Source organism: Euprymna scolopes, chromosome 45, assembly GCF_053919585.1.
Source record: "Euprymna scolopes isolate OS-2025 chromosome 45, ASM5391958v1, whole genome shotgun sequence".
NCBI classification, from domain to species: domain Eukaryota; kingdom Metazoa; phylum Mollusca; class Cephalopoda; order Sepiida; family Sepiolidae; genus Euprymna; species Euprymna scolopes.
In genome coordinates, this window is record NC_136526.1 from 33,489,186 (window position 1) to 33,508,662 (window position 19,477).

General features: G+C 31.4%; 1 protein-coding gene across 1 annotated transcript; it reads right to left on the reverse strand.

The window, feature by feature from the left end:
* Nucleotides 1-1,123: 1,123 nt before the first annotated feature.
* LOC145269395 (uncharacterized) lies at nucleotides 1,124-17,473 on the reverse strand. The gene is made up of 2 exons (XM_080125080.1): nucleotides 17,366-17,473; nucleotides 1,124-5,838 (listed from the first exon to the last, which is right to left on the reverse strand). Exon 2 carries the CDS (start codon nucleotides 4,558-4,560, stop codon nucleotides 3,517-3,519), a length of 1,044 nt encoding a protein of 347 aa, XP_079981206.1. The 5' UTR covers nucleotides 4,561-5,838; nucleotides 17,366-17,473; the 3' UTR covers nucleotides 1,124-3,516.
* Between the last annotated feature and the right edge of the window lie 2,004 nt (nucleotides 17,474-19,477).

The following is a 19,477-nucleotide window of genomic DNA, read 5'->3' on the forward strand; positions in this document are numbered from 1 at the left end:
ATAACTTATATTTTTCGACCAATAACAATGCCTCCCGTCTAAATTAAACACAGGCTTTCTCGAGCCACTTTTTCATCGCGTCTCGATATAAAAAAGGGGCAGCATGTTCAAATCGGCAGTTTAGACAGACCGATTAGTCAAACAAATCACGCTTCGCGTCTGTTGCTGCCTACGCCGTTTTCAACGTTGTCTTAGTCGTCGTCTGCACTGTCGCCACGACTGTTATTTCACCGACGCACAAGTTAAACATTCAACCACCTCTCTTCTTACCAACGACGCCACAGCCGATACCTCATCGTCGTCCCAGTCAACTTGGAGTAAATACTAACGATTCTTTCTTTCTTTCTTTTTTTTTTCTTCTAACATCTCGTTTGTCGAGAATAAATATATGCACAATCTCCGTGTTCACGTTTTTCTTGCTACCGTATGTCTTAATTATAAAATAATGCTCTCGATGCTCCCGAATGTTGCAATAAAAGAACTGGAGAAAAATTGTCACCAAGTTGCATAAAAACGACAGTTAAACACGGAAATAGAGAGATAATGGTATGGGGAACTTTTACTGCAACATGAGTTGGGGAACTTAATAGATGTGAGAAGTCAAGCAATGGAAATATTTCGAATTTTATAAACAAGACTGTTACCAAGTATCCAAAAGCTGAAAATATCTCAGAACATTATTTTTCAACAAATATTTTTACAATCTCCACTGAAGTAAACTCGTCAACAATACAATTAGTCACCAAAGTTTAGCAACGAGCAACTTAACGACTTCAATTTCCACGGAAATAGTTACAAATGTTAATTTTACAAAACAAGGAAAAATATTTTGATCACCACTGACGTTTTATTTTCGCAGTAACAAATTCTGACAACGAATTCCACCAAAGAAATTGCTTGCTCCTCCAAAACATTACCTTCTCCATCACCGACTGAGATCAGAGTAATTACTTTTTCGTAAAACGATTTCAGTATAATTTTTTTGCGAGAATAACACAAAAATTAAGAAAGGAATTTTTATAGAAAAGCAAAAAGATTTTAATAATTTTTATATAGTAAAATAATTTTTGAAAAGAACATTAAAGAAAACACGGATTTATTTTCAATAGTTAACAAAACATCATACAAAAAGTTAACAAATGCTGTATTTTTAAATGAAAGTTAATTTTACAAAATCTGTTGTTACAGAAATTTTTTTGCTCATCACTGGTGCAATGTCAGCAAAAACTAATGAAATACAATATTCCATACAATAAATAATTAGGTCCCAGGATAGGAATTATTTTAGGACCGTTTTTAACAGGACACTTATTCAAATCAGTGTTATCTTATAAAATATTTTCTTTCGACTTATAATCCACTTTCGGAACATATTGTATAAATCATAAATTTAATTTTAAATCGTTTCATTTTGGTAACATTATAAATATTTGAAAGAAAATAGACAAATTAATATACAAATACAAAATACTGCACCAATTTTGGTAACATATCTGAAAAAAAAAAACCCAGATGAATTTATATACAAATACGGAAAGAAAAATTGCAAAAAATTTCTAAGTAGTTTGGGCAATATAATTTTATTTTGGTGTTAAAGTATAATTAGAAATGATTTTAAAAATCATCATTTTCTTGCATGAGAAAAATTGATTTTTGATGAGTCCGAAAGATCAAACATACATTTTATAAAATGCTCTAACTACAGTATTTTTTTTCATATAACAAAAGATTTTTTGCAAAATATCCATATTTTCATTTAATTCAGAAGGTTATTCATCTTTGTATTTAATTTCTACAAAATGTATTTAAACATATGCACGAAAAATTGTTCCAAAATGTTTCCAATGACATTTTCCAATCGATTTTGTCTTAGGAACCAATTTCTTTACATAAATAGATTAAATCAACTATTTATTTCCGACATTAAATAAAACGGAATAAAACTGTTTTTCCATGACATATAAAGAGTATAATTTCGTTAAAAATATTGCCTTTTATTTTGATAAAATTTTAAATATCTGAAGTGAGAACAGATGCAAACACAGATAGAAGAACTACAGATATTTTCTAGATATTTTGGAGTATTTTGTTGATATGAAATTATCATTAAAATATGATTTCAGAACTTTTCTAATTAAGTAAAAATTGATTTCTGATCTGACCAAAAATCAAACTCCAATTTTATGAAATGTAAAAAATTGCAATCTTTTTCTGTTATGAATAAAAAAACAAATTCAAAAGTAATAACTACATTTTTTTCTGGAGTTGGAAGCCATGTTTAGCTTCAGAAGAGTTTTCGGTGGTTAGTTGTTCTATAGAACCAGTCATCCCCAAGACTAAAGTCTTGGGGATGACTGGTTCTCAGTAGACTGTTGGTTTGGTCAGGTTCCTGACTTCATAATTTTGTAGCCAAGGAGCAAAAGATTCTTCCCATGTTGACACGAAGAAAACATATGCAAGGTTGATAAAGAAAAAGGTTTAATTTTTATGGAGCAATTCTGGTTTCTGATTGGTTAGTAGCAGAACGTGAATTAATTTGATTCGTCAGTTACAAGCAGCATCGTTTATAAATAGAATCTTCCAACTGTGAGGGACCATATCCCCATTATGTATAAAAAATACTGCAACATTCTTAATTCATTGAAAAAGTTAATCAGCTTTGCAGTGATTTATTCTCAAATTTATAATAAGTCTTGTAAGTTGGCTAATATTATTTTAAATGTAGTTTAACACATGAATTAACAGTTGTTCTTATATTATTGCATTATCGAAATAATTTATAAAATCTGTAAATTAATAATAAAAAAGATTTTTCTCTAGTCTCATTATATTTTGCGACATATTGAGTTTTAAAATAACAGCACTACATTTTTCATGAATGACCAAACTTTATTTCTGTGTACAAAACATTTCACAGGAATATGCATTTGCATATGTGTAAAGCGCTCACACACTGCAAATTATGTGTTCGACTGTATTGCACCATAAAGTTTCTAAAATATGATATCGTTGTAGCATCTAAATATTAAATTTGTTTGATAGGAAGAACGACATAATGTATGCCTATAAAAGCTACAAACTTGATATTAAAAAAATATGAGTTGTTTACAAGAAAAATTCAAATGCAGGATGTTGGATTTCTTATGAAAAATAACAAAGATAATCTACAAGAATATGGTTTCATTTTAGCATACACTCGCATATGTTATTACATAATTCTTCTCTTTGTAAATGTGCTATATAGTGTCATCTGTTTAACATATTTTGTAAAAGAAGAGTCAAATATTTTCAAAATTATTTCTCCTCTTTTTAAAAATTTATTCTTTTGAAGCATTGCCTATGGGGCAGCTAACCAGCTGCAAACATTGCCTTGTTGTTTTTTTTATTGAAACCAACTGATAGCTTTTTTTAGTCTCCTCGTTGTTCCCTTTAGTGCAATTGTCTGGATCGCAGGACTTCCGGTTTTTCTTCATAAGGTCTGTGGTACCTATAATAACTGGTATGATTGATATCTCCCTATGAATCCAGTTTCTTATGTGTTCGCATATGTCGCAACAAATCCTGTTTCCATGTAAAAGCAAAGCCACACATTTCACAAGAATATGGTTTCTCTCCAGTATGTGTTCGCATATGAATAGCTGAATAGTGTTTAGTTGTAAAAAAAGAGCCACATTCTTCACAAGAATATTTTTTCTGTCCAGTATGTTTTCGCATATGCATAACTAATTGTTGTTTAGTTGTAAAAGACGAACCACATACTTTACAAGAATGTGGTTTCTCTCCAGTATGTGTTCGCATATGATAGGCTAAGTTATGTTTCTGTGTAAAAGAAGAGCCACATACTCCACAAGAATATGGTTTCTCGCCAGTATGTGTTCGCATATGACTGACCAAGCTGTTTTTCATTTTAAATGAAACACCACATACTGCGCAAGAATATGGTTTCTCTTCAGTGTGTGTTCGCATATGAATGGCCAAATACTGTTTACTTGTAAAAGCAAAGTCACACATTTCACAAGAATATGGTTTCTCTCCAGTATGTTTTCGCACATGAATAACTAAATTGTGTTTACATGTAAAAGAAGAGCCACATTCTTCACAAGAATATTTTTTCTGTCCAGTATGTTTTCGCATATGAATGAATACTTGTTGTTTAGTTGTAAAAGCAGAATCACATACTTTACAAGAATGTGGTTTCTCTCCAGTATGTGTTCGCATATGACAGACTAAGTTATGTTTCTGTGTAAAAGAAGAGCCACATACTTCACAAGAATATGGTTTCTCTCCAGTATGTGTTCGCATATGAAGAACTAAACTGTGTTTTCTTGTAAATGAAGAGGCACATACTTCACAAGAATATGGTTTCTCTCCAGTATGTGTTCGCATATGAATGGCCAAGCTGTTTTTCATTCTAAACGAAAAGCCACATACTGCACAAGAATGTGGTTTCTTTCCAGTATGGGTTTGCATATGAATGGCCAAATAATGTTTACTTGCAAACGAAGAACAACATTCTTCACAAGAATATGTTTTCCCCTCAGTCGCTGATTTAGTGTCCATTTTTAAAGTCGAAATATTTACGTTTTTTAATAGAATTTGTTTTGTTATATTTAATTTTTTTTTTTAGAAAAGATTCCTGTTAAAGTTTAATGATTTAAAATTTACTAGATCGTTTACAATTTATATTTTATAATGTTTAAATTAAAATATATTTTTAAATATAATTGATAGCATGTAAATAGGAATTTTGTACACAAATGATTAAGTCTATGCACTGCACATCTACAGACCGATCAAAATGGAAAGTATATAAATCAGAGAGCGCTTACCCAGATTATAAGAGGGTATTTACACTTTTCTTTAAATAAGGAAATGGGTATAGATATCCAAAACTTCAGTTAAATATATACGATTTTCTCTGTCGTTTAATTGATAATTCTACAAAACTAATCATTTTTACAACCCATAATAAAGATCTCATACAAGGTTTCACTATTTTCTCAAGAATTTAATGTGTAACTCTGTTAGTTCACAATTAAACCAAGCACCATGAATAAATTTTTGATGATATAAAGAACTTTAAGCATAAGAGCTTTTATCAAAATAAAAAAAAATATAATTATATTTGGTTTAATGTTCGTTATATATGGTAGTATAAATCAGACGGATTTTAGTAATCAAACTAACCTATCTTTGACGAGGTTTTTATTCATCACTTTTTCTGCTGTGTCCATTCTTATCTTTTCCTCCTATGTTTTCCACATTCTTCCGTTGAGAACTTAATCTGATATCTCAGCTTTTCCACATCTACTAACCCAAGAACTTAATACTAAACTTAATAAAAGGCTGGTGAGCCATGTGCACTCAAACGCAATTATTTTAACAAGTGAATATGCATGCATTTTATAAGATTATATCAAACTGAACATATTTAAAAGATAATATTTCAACCTTCAATATTAACATAATGTATATCGATTATTAGAATTTGGTTATATATAAATCATTTTCTGTGTAATGGTCAGTTAGTTAGAACTGTTGTTCTAACAAACTGACCATTATGCAGGTCATCATTAAAGTCTAATATAAGTTATTATTATTCACTGCATTTATGAAAGGGTCAATGAGTTCATTAGTCATATACACTAGCGATAATTATTTCAACTAGTAATATATTTAAAAGAATAAGAATAGAAGAAATACATATTTAGTTGTCAGGATTTTTTACTATATTTTCATAAAATTCAATTTTATAAAAATAAACGTAGAATGCAGAAGTCTATGATTTCTCTTGTTTTTCGGCTTTTGCAATTTGTATTGTATTGACTGCCTGATATTCTGCAAAATAAAAAAGAAAAATTTCATGAAATAATTTAATTTCATACGGTATTATAAAATAATAAAATATTTACATGTATACACGGTTTAAAAGATAAATTAGAGATAGATGTCTGAATTGCTGAATTTGGGTCTAAATGTTAAATTATAAATTAACCATGCACAAAAAATCTGCAAATTTATTTTTTTATTAAATTCCAAATATAATGAAAATATTTGTTGCAATACTTATTACTACAATTTATTGCTTTTCATAGATATTAAACTAAATATCCACAAAACCTTTATTTTCAACATTTAACAACTTTTTTACTAAATTCAAAATATAATAAAGATATTTGTTGCAATAGTTATCTATTACAAAAATTCATTGCTTTTTAAAGATACTATTAAACTAAATATCCAAAAAAGCTTGTTCGATGATATAAAAAATTTAACAATTAAGTATTTTTAATAATTTAAAGAATTTTATAGTTTACAAATGTTTTTGGAGACGCACCAATATTATATTGGTGATCTTTATAAAAGGTGAATGCTCTGATGAACTGCAAGCACTTGTGCCCCCACGACGTGAACACCCTCGACAGACCCGACAAGCTGCAAAATCCCACCCCCACACTGTAGAGATCCTTATGTGTAAAAGATCTTTCTACTCCAGTAGTTTCTTCCCCAGAACCGCTAGACTTTGGAATTCCATTCCAGATCACTGCTTTCCTAACTGTACTTACATGCAGAAGTTCAAGTGCAACGTGAACCAACATCTTGCTGCCCAAATCCCTATATAGTACCCCAGTAGTTGTTGCCCCTGAGAGTAGCCCCCTACACTAAAGTGGCAATGTGCCTTGTTTGGGGTGAAAATGTAATTTAAAAAAAAAAGCACTTATAATTTTTTGCAAGACTTTTTGAATAATGTTTCAGCAATTTTTCGACAGACTTTGGTTCAACATAAAGAGAAGGAAGCGGCAATATTCTACCAATATGTTAATAAAAATTGTCTGCAGAAAGTGAAGAAAAAAACCGTTCATCTTTGTATTTGTTCCTAAAATGAATAATCTATCCTTACATGATTTTAAGAAGAAAAAAAGTAGACTAATACATCATATAATCTGTAAGATCTGTATTCAATTTGCTTGAATATTCAGATGTAGTCAGTGTCTACAGACATGTATTATCGGTACTTTTTAGTGAAGTGTTATTTATGCTGTATACCTGACAGATGGAGTGAAATGCTGATTTGAATGATTATGCTTGTAAAGAAGGATCGTCAAAGCAATTTTAAATTTCAAGTTGCACAATTTATTTGAAAATTTCCGTCATTTTTTTTTTGTCACCTCTTTTTTCAAAACATACTTGATTTAAAAATGGTAAATATTCCTATAAACACTGAAATTTGCAATTGTGCTTCTTGACAGGAATACCATAACTAATAGGCAGCAGAATCTTACTGTTACATGTATAATCCGTAGATGGCTGAAATTTTTCTTCCTTACATCGAACTGCTAGATTTTGTAATTCCCTCATTCTTTCCTGCTTCCTTGACTGTTACTAACATACAGAACTGTAAATGTTATGCAAATAGACATCTTGCTGTTCAACTCCCTAGAAAGTATTCCTGCAGACATACTCTTAAATAGTAACCCTCTACATCCAAGTGGCAATATGTCTTGTTTGGAGTGAATAAGAGTAAAAAAAAATGAATGAAATACGTAGAAGATATAATAATGTGATGGCAAGGGAATAAAGACACAATAGCAGAGACAGTTTAACAAGGGCTTGTTTTGCAAGCGGTGCTAGGCATCTCTTCTTCTATTAACTGCAGTAGGGGAACTATGTGCTGACAAAAGAATAAAGTCACAATAGCAGAAACAGTTTAACAAGAATTTTTGTAGCAAACGAATCATCTTTAAACCTGTAGCCGTGTACTTGGCAGAAGAATAAGTTTATTAAAATCACATTAAATATTTTTTGCAAATATTTTCGTGGAAGAATATTGAATAAACAAAGATAATATTGTTTATTCGACGAATTTTACTTCAGCTTATCTTGATTTTATTTACATGAAAGCGTTTTGAGAGGATCCTAGTATTGAGCAGAACATCTTCCATGTTTTTCATGGCGTTACTAAAAGGATTAAAAATTGTAAATTGTGAAACTTTTTAAACACTACATTGGACATTGAACTTACTCACTATCAACTACCATGGAACATGAAAGTATATTTTATGAAGAAATTTATTGAGCTACAGAAGGAAAACATTAAACTCAAAAAAGAAATGCTTCACAATCATTTTAACATGTTGCAAGTTAAAAACCAGAATGACATTTGAGAGGATTCTATGCAGCAGATGAGAATGGGCATGGTTTTAGACAAAAAAGGCCCGATACAAGTATATATGCCGATTGGAAGACCCAGTCATGATCTGGAATTTAATACAGGAAACATGCACACTGGAAACTTACATGCTACTCTTTGAACTGCTATGACCAAATTGACTCAACTCTACCACAGAGAAGTACCTTCTCTGTCAGATACGACTGGTAGCTGTGATAGTATTATAAGTAACCATATTTTTTAAACCAAGCGCTGTAAAATATTAAAAACCTGCACCTGTTAAATTCCAAAGAAAGAGTAATAATGTACAGATTTCTGATAAAGCAAATCCTGATACATAGCAGGTACCTATAAGAAAAAAAAACACTTATTAATCAACACTACAGTCAAATACACCTTAATATCGATGTATGAAAGTGATTTTTTTTTACATGGAGTTCACCACTTATCGAGGCCCAATGGCCACTCGGGGATAAGTGATGCAATATTACATGTAAAAAAGATAATTTTCACAACAGCCAAAAGTGAAGAATGCAGGACCTTGATTCAAAATGGCTTCCTGCAATCAGGCAACAATCTTCCAATAACAGCTACACAAAACTTTCAACAATCCTCAAGGGTTTTGCTAACATACAAGGTTGAAAATCTGATTCGTACAATCCCTGCCCTATTAGAAGCCTCCTTGAGAAGGTGTGTATGAAAGTCACAGATACTTTGGAATTGACACACGATAGTGTGGTCATCTAAACAAATTGTTTCATTGACAGGAGTCGCCACACGTTGCTGCATACGGTTTCATCTTTAAACACTGGTTAGTACATGTTTCTATAAAGGCTGACTAACACGGCATTGCAGATCACGAGAGTTGATTGCACCTGTCACCCACCCATTACATGTTTGCTCTTTGAGGTGGAGATTAACTACAATCACGACTCCATGAAATCTGTTTTTATTGGTGACTCCTATGTGATAGAAATGATAAAAGTTACCGTTCTGTGCCTGTAACTGGAAAGCAGATTTCCACAAGAGAGAATACACTTACTCCATAATTCTTAAGTACTTTCATGGTGAAAGATTAAGTTCATTCAGTGTGTAGCATTGATGCATTCAAACCAGAGATTCTAATAACTCCTCTTATACAGAGAATAGTGGTGTCCTGCATATTTGACACTGAAGAGACAAACTACAAGGATTTAGAGTAGTTGTGCTAGTGAAAACCATATTTGTTGGCCACTGAAGTAAACCCAGTAGAAGGCTGGCTATTACAGTTTGATTTTTAGGTTCCAACAACTTTAATATATTTGTTGCCGTTTGTGTTGTTGTTGTTCAGAAAAACAGTTCTATTTTGTCCTTAACATAGTCATTCATGTATAGGGACCCAATGTATTGTAGATTTCGTTGCAAGGAACAGAAGAGAGAAATAGGAAAGAAATACAACTTGATGTTTTAGGTTTTGACAAAAGACCTTTATTTTTCCTTCTCCAATCATGCATAACTTCTTGTCTCAGCTGTAACGTCACTCACATGTCTCTAATATGATCTGTACACACGCTTTTTTAGTCTTGCTATTAGGGCTTGGTTTTAATGTGCCAGGAACTTTTGTATTTAGTTTCCATATATTTGTTGTTGTTATTGTTTAAAGCAAAGTATTTCCATTTGATTGACGATCCAAGATGTGAAAATGCCAAGAGCTGATTAAATATAATTGAGATAAACTTTTCATTTTTTATATATCATTTTAATTGGAATTCATTATTGAGATGAGTATTATCTGTATTAATTTATTTAATTTAATTAAATTAATTTAATAGTCCGCAATAAAATAAATTAATATAAATAATTTTCATTTTTTGTTGATGTTTTTTAAGTGATGCATTTACATGTAAATGTAAACTGTTTGTGTATGTCAAGTTAACTAGTGGGCCTCATGAAGAAGAAATGGAAATTTCTGATAGCAGATGCGTAAGAGAGAGCAACACAGGATGATGTACACATACAGACAGTCTTCCATCATTAAGACAACGATCATGCGACAGAACAAGAGCACCAAAAAACTTGTTACTACAAATGCATAGTAAATGATAATTCATCCTCTCATCACAGATGGAGAATGTCAAGGTTAGAGAATTATCGACTAATGTGTTGGAATAGTATCGACGAGAATGGGTTTTAAATGCTTACAGAACTTTAGTAACGGTGTTATTATTTACATCAAATATATTTTCAGTCAGATAAAAATATGTTTATTATATTCTGTCATCATTAGTAAAAAATATGTGCAGAAAATTGGGTTTTGGTTATTGTTTAAGTGAAGGCAGAGGTAAATATGTTTTTTAGTTTCCAACTCCAAAATGTACTTTACAATGATGAGTTTTATATGTTTTCGGGCCATCTAGACATAATTTTTTTTGTTTCGTTTTTTGGGCTGAAATTAACTCTTTCTTTTTGGTAATTTTATACTTTCTTTCCACCTTAACAATAACTTTTATAAAATGAGAACTTTTGTAGATTATCGGGTATGCTGAAAACGAATGCTGCACAAATAGCCACAAACAAGTACTTTTGCAGATATTAAGCAATGTACTATCTTGTTTTAAGTGTTGACCATTTTTGTATGTGCAATAAAATAGAATAGTATCTAGGAATTATCTGCCCATTGTAGAGGAAGTACCAGTGAGTTATTTGCCCTTCAAGACTATATAAGAAGAGATGGAAAAAGCTATTTGTGTTTTAAGAGGATCTTCCCAATGAATTGTAGAACAATGTCTTCCATATTTACAGGCCTTTGATGCCTTTTGTAAAATATATGTATATGAGAAATATTTTTCTTAAATGTATTGCTTACATCTATGATGCTTTATTTTCATAAAAATAAAATAAAACAATGGGTTTTTAATAATCAATATAGAACTTTAGTAAAGATGTTATTGTTTACATAAAATAATATACTTTTACCAAGATAAAATATGTTTATTATATTCTGATAAGAAATACTTGCAGAAAATTTCATTATTTAATTGAAAGTAGAGATAAATAAGTCTTTTGGTCAATGCCAAAAAATACTTTACAATGACGACTTTTATAGTTTTTTTGGACCATCTGGTGATATTTTTTGTTTGTTTTGTTTTTTGGGTTGCCTGAAATTTACTCTCTTTGATTAATTTTTACTTACTTTCCATCTTATTATAAAACTAGCGGGGGGTACCCGGCGTTGCCTGGGTGTTTGGAGGTGTGTGTGGTTTTGGGTAAATCAAAACTCCTGGGGGGGGGAGTTAAAAAAAATTTGTTTTGGTAGGTAAGTATGAGGATCGAACCCGAACCCTTGAGGCAAAGTTGGAAATTAAAGTGTGAAAAAAAAAAGAGTGCAACCTTAACCATTGGGCCACCGCAAGATGCTAATGGAAACACATTTGAATTTATTTAATTACTTAAATTAGCAGGTGCACGTTTTAATGACTTAATGAGGTCAACTTTTGACTGCGGGGTAGCATTTCATTTAATGCGGGAATGCTTCCCCCCCCAATATGTTGCAGGTAGGGAGAAATAGCTCCACTTGTCGAAATTGAATAGCAATTGTCTTCTGATATAAGGAAATAATATTTCCACATGGATCAAAGCTCACTGCTTTCAGACATTTCCGGCGATTGAGACCGGAAAAATACATAGACAATTAGTGTCGCTTTTATTATAGGAAAAGGCCTAACCCACATGCGGTGAGTGAAAACTGTTGAATATTTATCTTCCCAAAGTCAAGCAAATGAAATAGACTGGCGACCCCCATTGTTAACTCTGAGATATTACGATTTACATGTGATATAAAGAGTTTTTAAAAGTTGTTAGACGACTGACCGCTTCTCTGAAAAAAGCGAACACACATACATACATTTTCGTTTTTATATTTATAGATGACAACTTTTGTAGGTTTTGTTGAATATCTGGAAAAGTACTTGTTTGTGCCAAATTTTAATGCGATATTCGTTTTCAACATACCTGAAAACTTTTATAAGTCGTCATTTAAGAGGTTATTGTTAAGACGGAAAGTAAGTAAAAGTTTACAAAAAAAACCTTCAGGCAACCCAAAAATAAAACAAAAAAAAAACTTACTACAAGGTGGCCATAAAGGAATTTTACATTAAATTTGTATAGAAAAGTTATCCCCACTTTTTAAAATAGTATTTTTTTCATATCATAAAAAAATATTTCTCTGTGACACTTTTAAATGTTATATTTATTTTCAACACCCCCGAAAACTTACAAACGTCTTTATTGTAACTTTTTTTTTTAGAGTTGAAAAGAATGTAAACATTGGCCAGAGATCGGCCATTTATTTAGCACATACCTACAAATAGTTGTTGGGTTAATAATAAAAGGAACAAGGTAACACTGGCATTATTTCAGAGATTTTGCTCGCTCTGTTGACTTTCTAAAAAATAGCTCATCCACGCGGTACCTGGGACTCAATTTCATTTGGCACTTCCTGTTTATTTTTTTGTCAGTATTGTGCCCTCTTTTCATTACATTTTCATTAAAAAATATTTCCTATAAACTTTGACATTTTTCTTAACATGTTAAATATTGGTAATTGTGCTTAAAGGGAGAGCATAATTTTTAAACCCACCGGAAGCTGGCACCTGCGTCTCGTAATTAAGGTATGGAAGCACAAAATGGATATAATTTTCAAATATATTTTATATTTATCTTTTTTCCCCTCCTTATAATAAAAAGTTATAAAAAATACCTAAACTATTTTTATCAATTATTTTTTCCGCATTTCTCTATTGAGGTATGGAAGTACAAAATGGATACAATTTTCCAAAATACTTTATGTTCAATTATTAGGATTTAAAAAAGACTATTTCAGCAACATCATCTACTGGATTCGTACTTATTATATTGTTTGAATTGAATGTCTTTTTAACATATGTGACATATCTACAGTTTAAAACTGTGAAACTATTTTCTGTTGCACATTCACCTTTTTTAAACTGCTAAAACTTTAAAATATGTGACACATAGTTTTTCATGTTTCTGTAAATAAATATATTTTTAAAATATTTAAATACTTTGACAAAATATATAACATACTAGCAGTACCTGCTAATTGGTGTTGTCTGGTAGAAGTGTGCCCCCTTTATAAATAGTATAGTACAGTTGTTGTGGTTGTTATTGGTGTTGTTGGTGTTGGTGTTGCTGTTGTTGTTGGTGGTGGTGGTGGTGGTGTTGTTGTTGTTGGTGGTGGTGTTGGTGTTGTTGGTGTTGTTGGTGGTGGTGTTGTTTTTGTTTCTATTGTTGTTGGTGTTGTTGTTGTTGGTGTTGTTGTTGTTGTTGTTGCTTCCTAATCCCCAACGTCCTCATGTTATGAACGGCTTTTGGAATGTCAAGAATGAGTGGAGAGAGGTGGTGTAATAAGAGAATCGAGCAACCACAAGCCATAAAAAATTTTCTTTTAATCGCAGCAAGAGGAAAAAAGAAAAAACTTAGAGGCAGTAGGCAGTCTGGTTCCGCGATGCAAAATAGTTTGTCTCAAAGTTTTATAAAGAAGCAGGAATTTATTTACAAACAAAAACATCTTTCATGCATTTATCATTCATTTATTTATTTATTTTTTGTATTAACTGCATTACATCGTTTCAATTATTTCAAATATCACCGTAAAAAAATAATACCTAAATATTAAAAGAAAAAACAAATGAAGGTTCTTCGTTTCATTTCGACATTTAAAAAAAATTTTAAAAAACTATATAACTGTACGAATTCGATAACATTAATTAAAAAAAAGAAAAGTATTCCTTCAGTTGGGCATGAACATGGCACCAGAAAGTTATAAGGCGGGACTGCTGCCCACTGCACTTGAATTGAATTGAAATCATCTATAGTTTTTATTTTATTTAAACCAAACAATGACGCCTTAATGAAATGAGGTCAATCCATTCTCTATCTCTGCCAATATGATGATTTAAATTATCCCAGGAAAAAAAAAGGAAAGAACAAAGCAAATTGTTGGATTGCGAATGGCAGACATCAAGGTGGAATACTGTTTGCTAAGTAAAGGAAATGTAATATTCCAATAATGCATGAATATTGGAAGGAGTAGTGTTAGTCAATCTAAGTGTGAGGATCAAGTATGGGGAGACTTTAGTATTTTTAGTATAGAAGAATGCTATGTGTAATAGAGAATGGACCAATTACGTAGAAAGGGGTCTAAAAATAAGTCTCCTGTGAGTATATATACACAGTGTAAGTGGGTGAAAGTAGTAGTTCTTGGTGAATAGGGGGTAAAATCAGAACTACTCCTCTATAGGTTATGACGATGATGATGATAATGATGATGACGATGATGATGATGGTGGTGATAGTGATGGTGCTCATAGGATTAAATCTAATGTTTTAATATTACGAATGAATGTATCTTAAATGTCGTTCTATAGTTAAATAAGGTAAAACATAATAAATTTGTATGTCATCTGTTGTTGAACACCTACGGTATTTTGGTCCGGGGTGGGTGGGGACGGCGCCTCTTTTTTATATATAGGGATTAACTGAAATGAACATAGTTATTTGAAAAGATATGCGATTAAAAAATGAAATTAATTGATAAAAAGTTTACATATTTTTATATATTTTATTATAAGGGAGTGAAAAAAAAAACATAAAATATATTTAAAAATTGTATCCATTTTGTGCTTCCATCCCTCAATTGAGAAACGCGGTTGCCAGCTTCCGGTGTGTTCAATAGTTATGCTCTCTCTTTATGCACAATTACCTAAATATCTTTTTGTGATGATTTTAGTAGCGGGATTAAAAGTTTTATTTTAACTAAATCATACTGATTAATTAATTTATCATGATTTTTTTTTATCCATGTTATCCAGGCCGTTAAGGATTATGTTAAAATACATAATAACCAAACAAAATAACTGTGACGTTTTCGGCAAAATTCACCTTTCGTCGTCCTTTGTTTACAAAGTCATTTGGCAGAAGTGACGTCCAACATATTTTTAGCTACGGATGATCAAAACTGCATAGAATGATTTTTTTTTTTTTTTTTTAGAAGTTTTATTCAGTCTTTATTTGAGCTTAATGGACTGTTTTTTTTTTAAATATATTTATAAACTGTTTCCTTCTTTTTATCAAACAAAAATAGAATTTTTATAATGAAATATGGATTGTTTTTCAAATATCGAAATTTGAAAATGAAAGTGAGTTTTATTTTTTAAAAAAATAGGCGTTTTTTTTTCTTTTTGAGATATTTATTTATCACTTTGAAATTTTATTCAATAATAAAAAGATAAACCAATTTACAATAAAAAATACAAAATTTATTTTTTGAAACAAAGGAAGATAGGCACCGCCAAAACTGGGGGGGGGCAGGTCAGTACTTTTTGACGGACCGTCTTTTTAAAAATCTACCAAAAATCAGGTAATTATCCGATCAATACGAAATTTTCAGCGATTGTTAGGAGAAGAATGAACTTTATAACAGTGTACTTATTTTTCATAAACGATATTTATATATATATATTTTTTTGCTTACAAAACCCCCCTTGTTTGGAAGTGGGAACAAATATGCTTAAAATAATCATCTGAAACTGAACAAAACATATTGTGTTGTTGTAAGGGACAGAATTATAGATTCAAAAAAAAAAAAAAAAAATTGTTTGCATACCTTATTTTGACGTCTGAATATCAGAACTTCGATTGTGTTTAATTATCCCGCTTTTGAGTTTTGAAGTGTGAAATTCGGTGAATATGTTAAGTAAAATAATTAATTTAAGTTAAGCAAAACAAAAAAAAATTTTTTTAATATTTATACGAAAAAAGCCATTTAAAAATTTTTGATAAATAAATTAACAATTTTTTTTTTAGCGAGCCGAATAATGCATGACTTTGAATAATCGATTCAAAAAAAAATCGATAAATATTGTGCCCTTTGTGTTAAAAATAGCATCATTTTTTCGATCCCGTTTGAAAACGTTTGCCGCCTTTCGACTACGGTGGACCAAACGCGCTGAAATAATTTTTTTTATTCTGCTTTAAATTGCCCCCCCCCCATTTTGGGGAGCCTGGCCCCCACACACATACACATTAAAAACCAAACTCATACAAATGGTCACCCATCTGGTACTGGCCAGCCTCAGCTTAATAATACATTGAAATTTTCGTCACTGAAAAATAAGTTTTTTTTGGCCTGTTTGGTCTTCCATAGTTTTCTTATTATCAAACGAAAACGTAAACCGAGTCGATCTGAACTCTACGTCGACGCGAAATATCTGGTTAGCTATATGAATAAGTGGAATTATTTGAAATTCAGGTACTTATATTATAATATTTTTGCATATTCTCTTAGAAAATCATCCTAAATCTTAGTTAGACAATAAATAAATAAATTAATTATTTCAAAAACCCTTTTTTTTAAATATTTAAATACGTTTTTTGTGCAAGACAAAAAATGTCAATTATTAACTTTTTGGGAAAATTTAACATTTAAAATTGAATTAAAAATAGTGGAAAAGGTTTTACATTATTCTGTTTTCTATATGATAAAATTCAGGGTTTTATCTTTCTGGTAAAAAAAAGTTACTCAGAAATAATGGATTTTAATAAATGTAATTTAGTTTTAAAAAACAACAACAACTTGATTTTGCGGCCATTTTTGGCGGTGCCTAAAGGAAGACGAAAGGTGAATTTTGCCGTAGTTGAAAAAAAAAAAAAACCCACCTCGTTTTTGTTTTTAAATAAAACTAACTTTAATTTTAAAATTTCGATATCGACGTTTATCTAATTTTTGTTATAAAAGTTAGGTAAACGTTCATAAACATATTAATCGGGAAAAACTACATAAATATTTTTTTTTAAAACACACACAAAAAAAAAACAGTCCATTAAGTTCAAATAAAGACTGTTTGAATAAAACTTCTCAAAAAAAAAAAAAAAAAAAAAAAAGGATCACACTATACAGTTTTGGTCATATCCATAGCTAAAAATATGTCGGACGTCACTTCCGCCAAATGCCCTTGTAAACAAAGGAAGACGAAAGGTGAATTTTACCACATTTTCAATCTACAAAGAGTTTTCAAAAACAAAAAAAAGTAATAATGTGTTCGTAATATAAAAAACAAAGTAATCATAAGCGTTTGGATGCGCCCCTGTAGTATAAAAGAATTTTAAAAGCGATTAAATTCAAATATTACTTACTTTTTGTTTGGCAACCTGATTTTAACAAAGAAACGAGAATAGATTAGTTAATTAAAACGAAACGAGTTTGACGGGTAGAAGTCAACATTTTAAGATGGCGACCGGAAAAGCTAGTTCGCAGAAAATTAAAACTATTTTCCTTTATTGTGATATCAAATTTGGTTTATTTTTTAAAATTTTTGTTGCATTGTGTTAAAGTAAAAAAAAAAAATATTCTTTCACTGTTAAAAATGAGTGTCAGTCACGCATATTAACTTAAATACGAAATAGTCGACGTTAATCAGTTACGTTGACACATATTTCTAAACTGTTTATTTACAGACACATTTTCACAGAAATAATGAAGATTAAATGTAATCAATATTAAATACAAAATATATTGACTATTTTTCACAGAAATATTTTTTCAGAAATAGATATTAAATGCAAGATATATTGAATTTTTTCAGAAATAATGAATATTATATGTAAGAATAAGATATAATGAATGTTTTTCACAGAAATAATGAATATGGTATTTAGTTCTCTCCCCCTGCAAAAACTGTGACACAAGAATCAGAAAGTGGGATACAGAAGTCATCATCCCAGAGAACTGAATCTCTGACCTGCAAAAAGTGCCTGTGCAACTCTGTTGGCATTCCTAGATACGGGCGAGTCGGGCGATTAACAATAAACTAGCCCATTCTCAACGAGAGAAGGCAAAGCCTGGGATGGTGAACCTCCTATAACTGCACAGAACTTTACTCCCATCGAGATCATTACAGGAATGGTCTAATCTCTGTTGATTTTATGTAAGATATATTGACTGTTTTTTCACAGAAATAATGAATATTAAATGTAAGATTATTAAATGTTTTTCACAAGAACAATGGAATTTCTAAATAAATATGTTTATTTACTCCATTTAATATTGCATATATATATATATATATATATATATATATATATATATATATATATATATATATATATATATCTTTGTTTAAATACATTTTTATTTACACACACAGACACAAACACAGACAGCTCACATTAATTGGAACAGGGCATAATATAGTGACCATCATCGTAGATGACCTGTCAGCTGAAAAATGACGTCATCGTCATAGGTCCTAGCAAGCAAGATGTTACGTCCACGGTTAATATCAGAGTGAAGACGACACGGAGTTAGGATGTAATAGCAGCTTTATTGAGCGCCATGTTTTCTCATACAGCCAGTTTTCCTCCTTTTTTGGAGAGTTCATAGAAAGGGCAGGTGGGGGCAGTGGTGGGGGTTTAGCTATATGCAACATCTCCCCCCGTTGGGGAGGGTGTTTGTTTATTTTGTTTTCCTCTAAGGGGGAAGGGGTAGGGACAGGGTTTTAAATGGCCACATGGGGGAGGGTGAATTGTTCATTCATTGTACCGTGCAGGTTTTCGATTAATGCGTCCTGAGTGCGTGTTCACTTGTTGGCTGTCATTCCTTACACAAACGTTTTCTTCAGTCGGTTCATTTTCCTGTGCGATCCTTTTTCTTTGTGATATGGGATTGTCAGGCTGTATTTGAGACTGAGGGTGATCATCAGCTGTGTGTGTTGTTTGATGGTGTCCTGGGAAGGAATGCTTTGACTCAGGCGTTTTGTGCAGGAATCGCCTGTTTCGGCGGTATCGTTGTCCGTCTCTTGCTTCCCTTCACTCTCTTGTTGAAGGACTGTGTGGCTGAACTCGAACATTATCACCCACGTTGAGGCCTTTTAGCTCTTTCCCCGTCTTATGGTGCCTAATCCTCCTTTCCTGTTTCCTCCATGCTTCATCAGTTGAATGTGAGTAAAGTGGCTTGAGCTTTAACTCGACAGCTGGTACTGTTGAAATTTTCCATAATATTGATGATTTCGAAAAAAAAAATTAACGTTTAAAGATAAAAATTATTGGACTTCTATTAGGCAAGACAATACCATCATTATATGCTATATAAAGAGACTAGCGGGGGGTACCCGGCGATCCCCGGGTGTCTTGAGGTAAATCAAAACTCGGGGGGGGGGTTGTTAAATAATATAAAAAAGATGTTTTGGTAGGTGAGTATGAGAATCGAACCCGTACCCTTGAGTTGGAAATTAATGTGCGAAAAAAAAA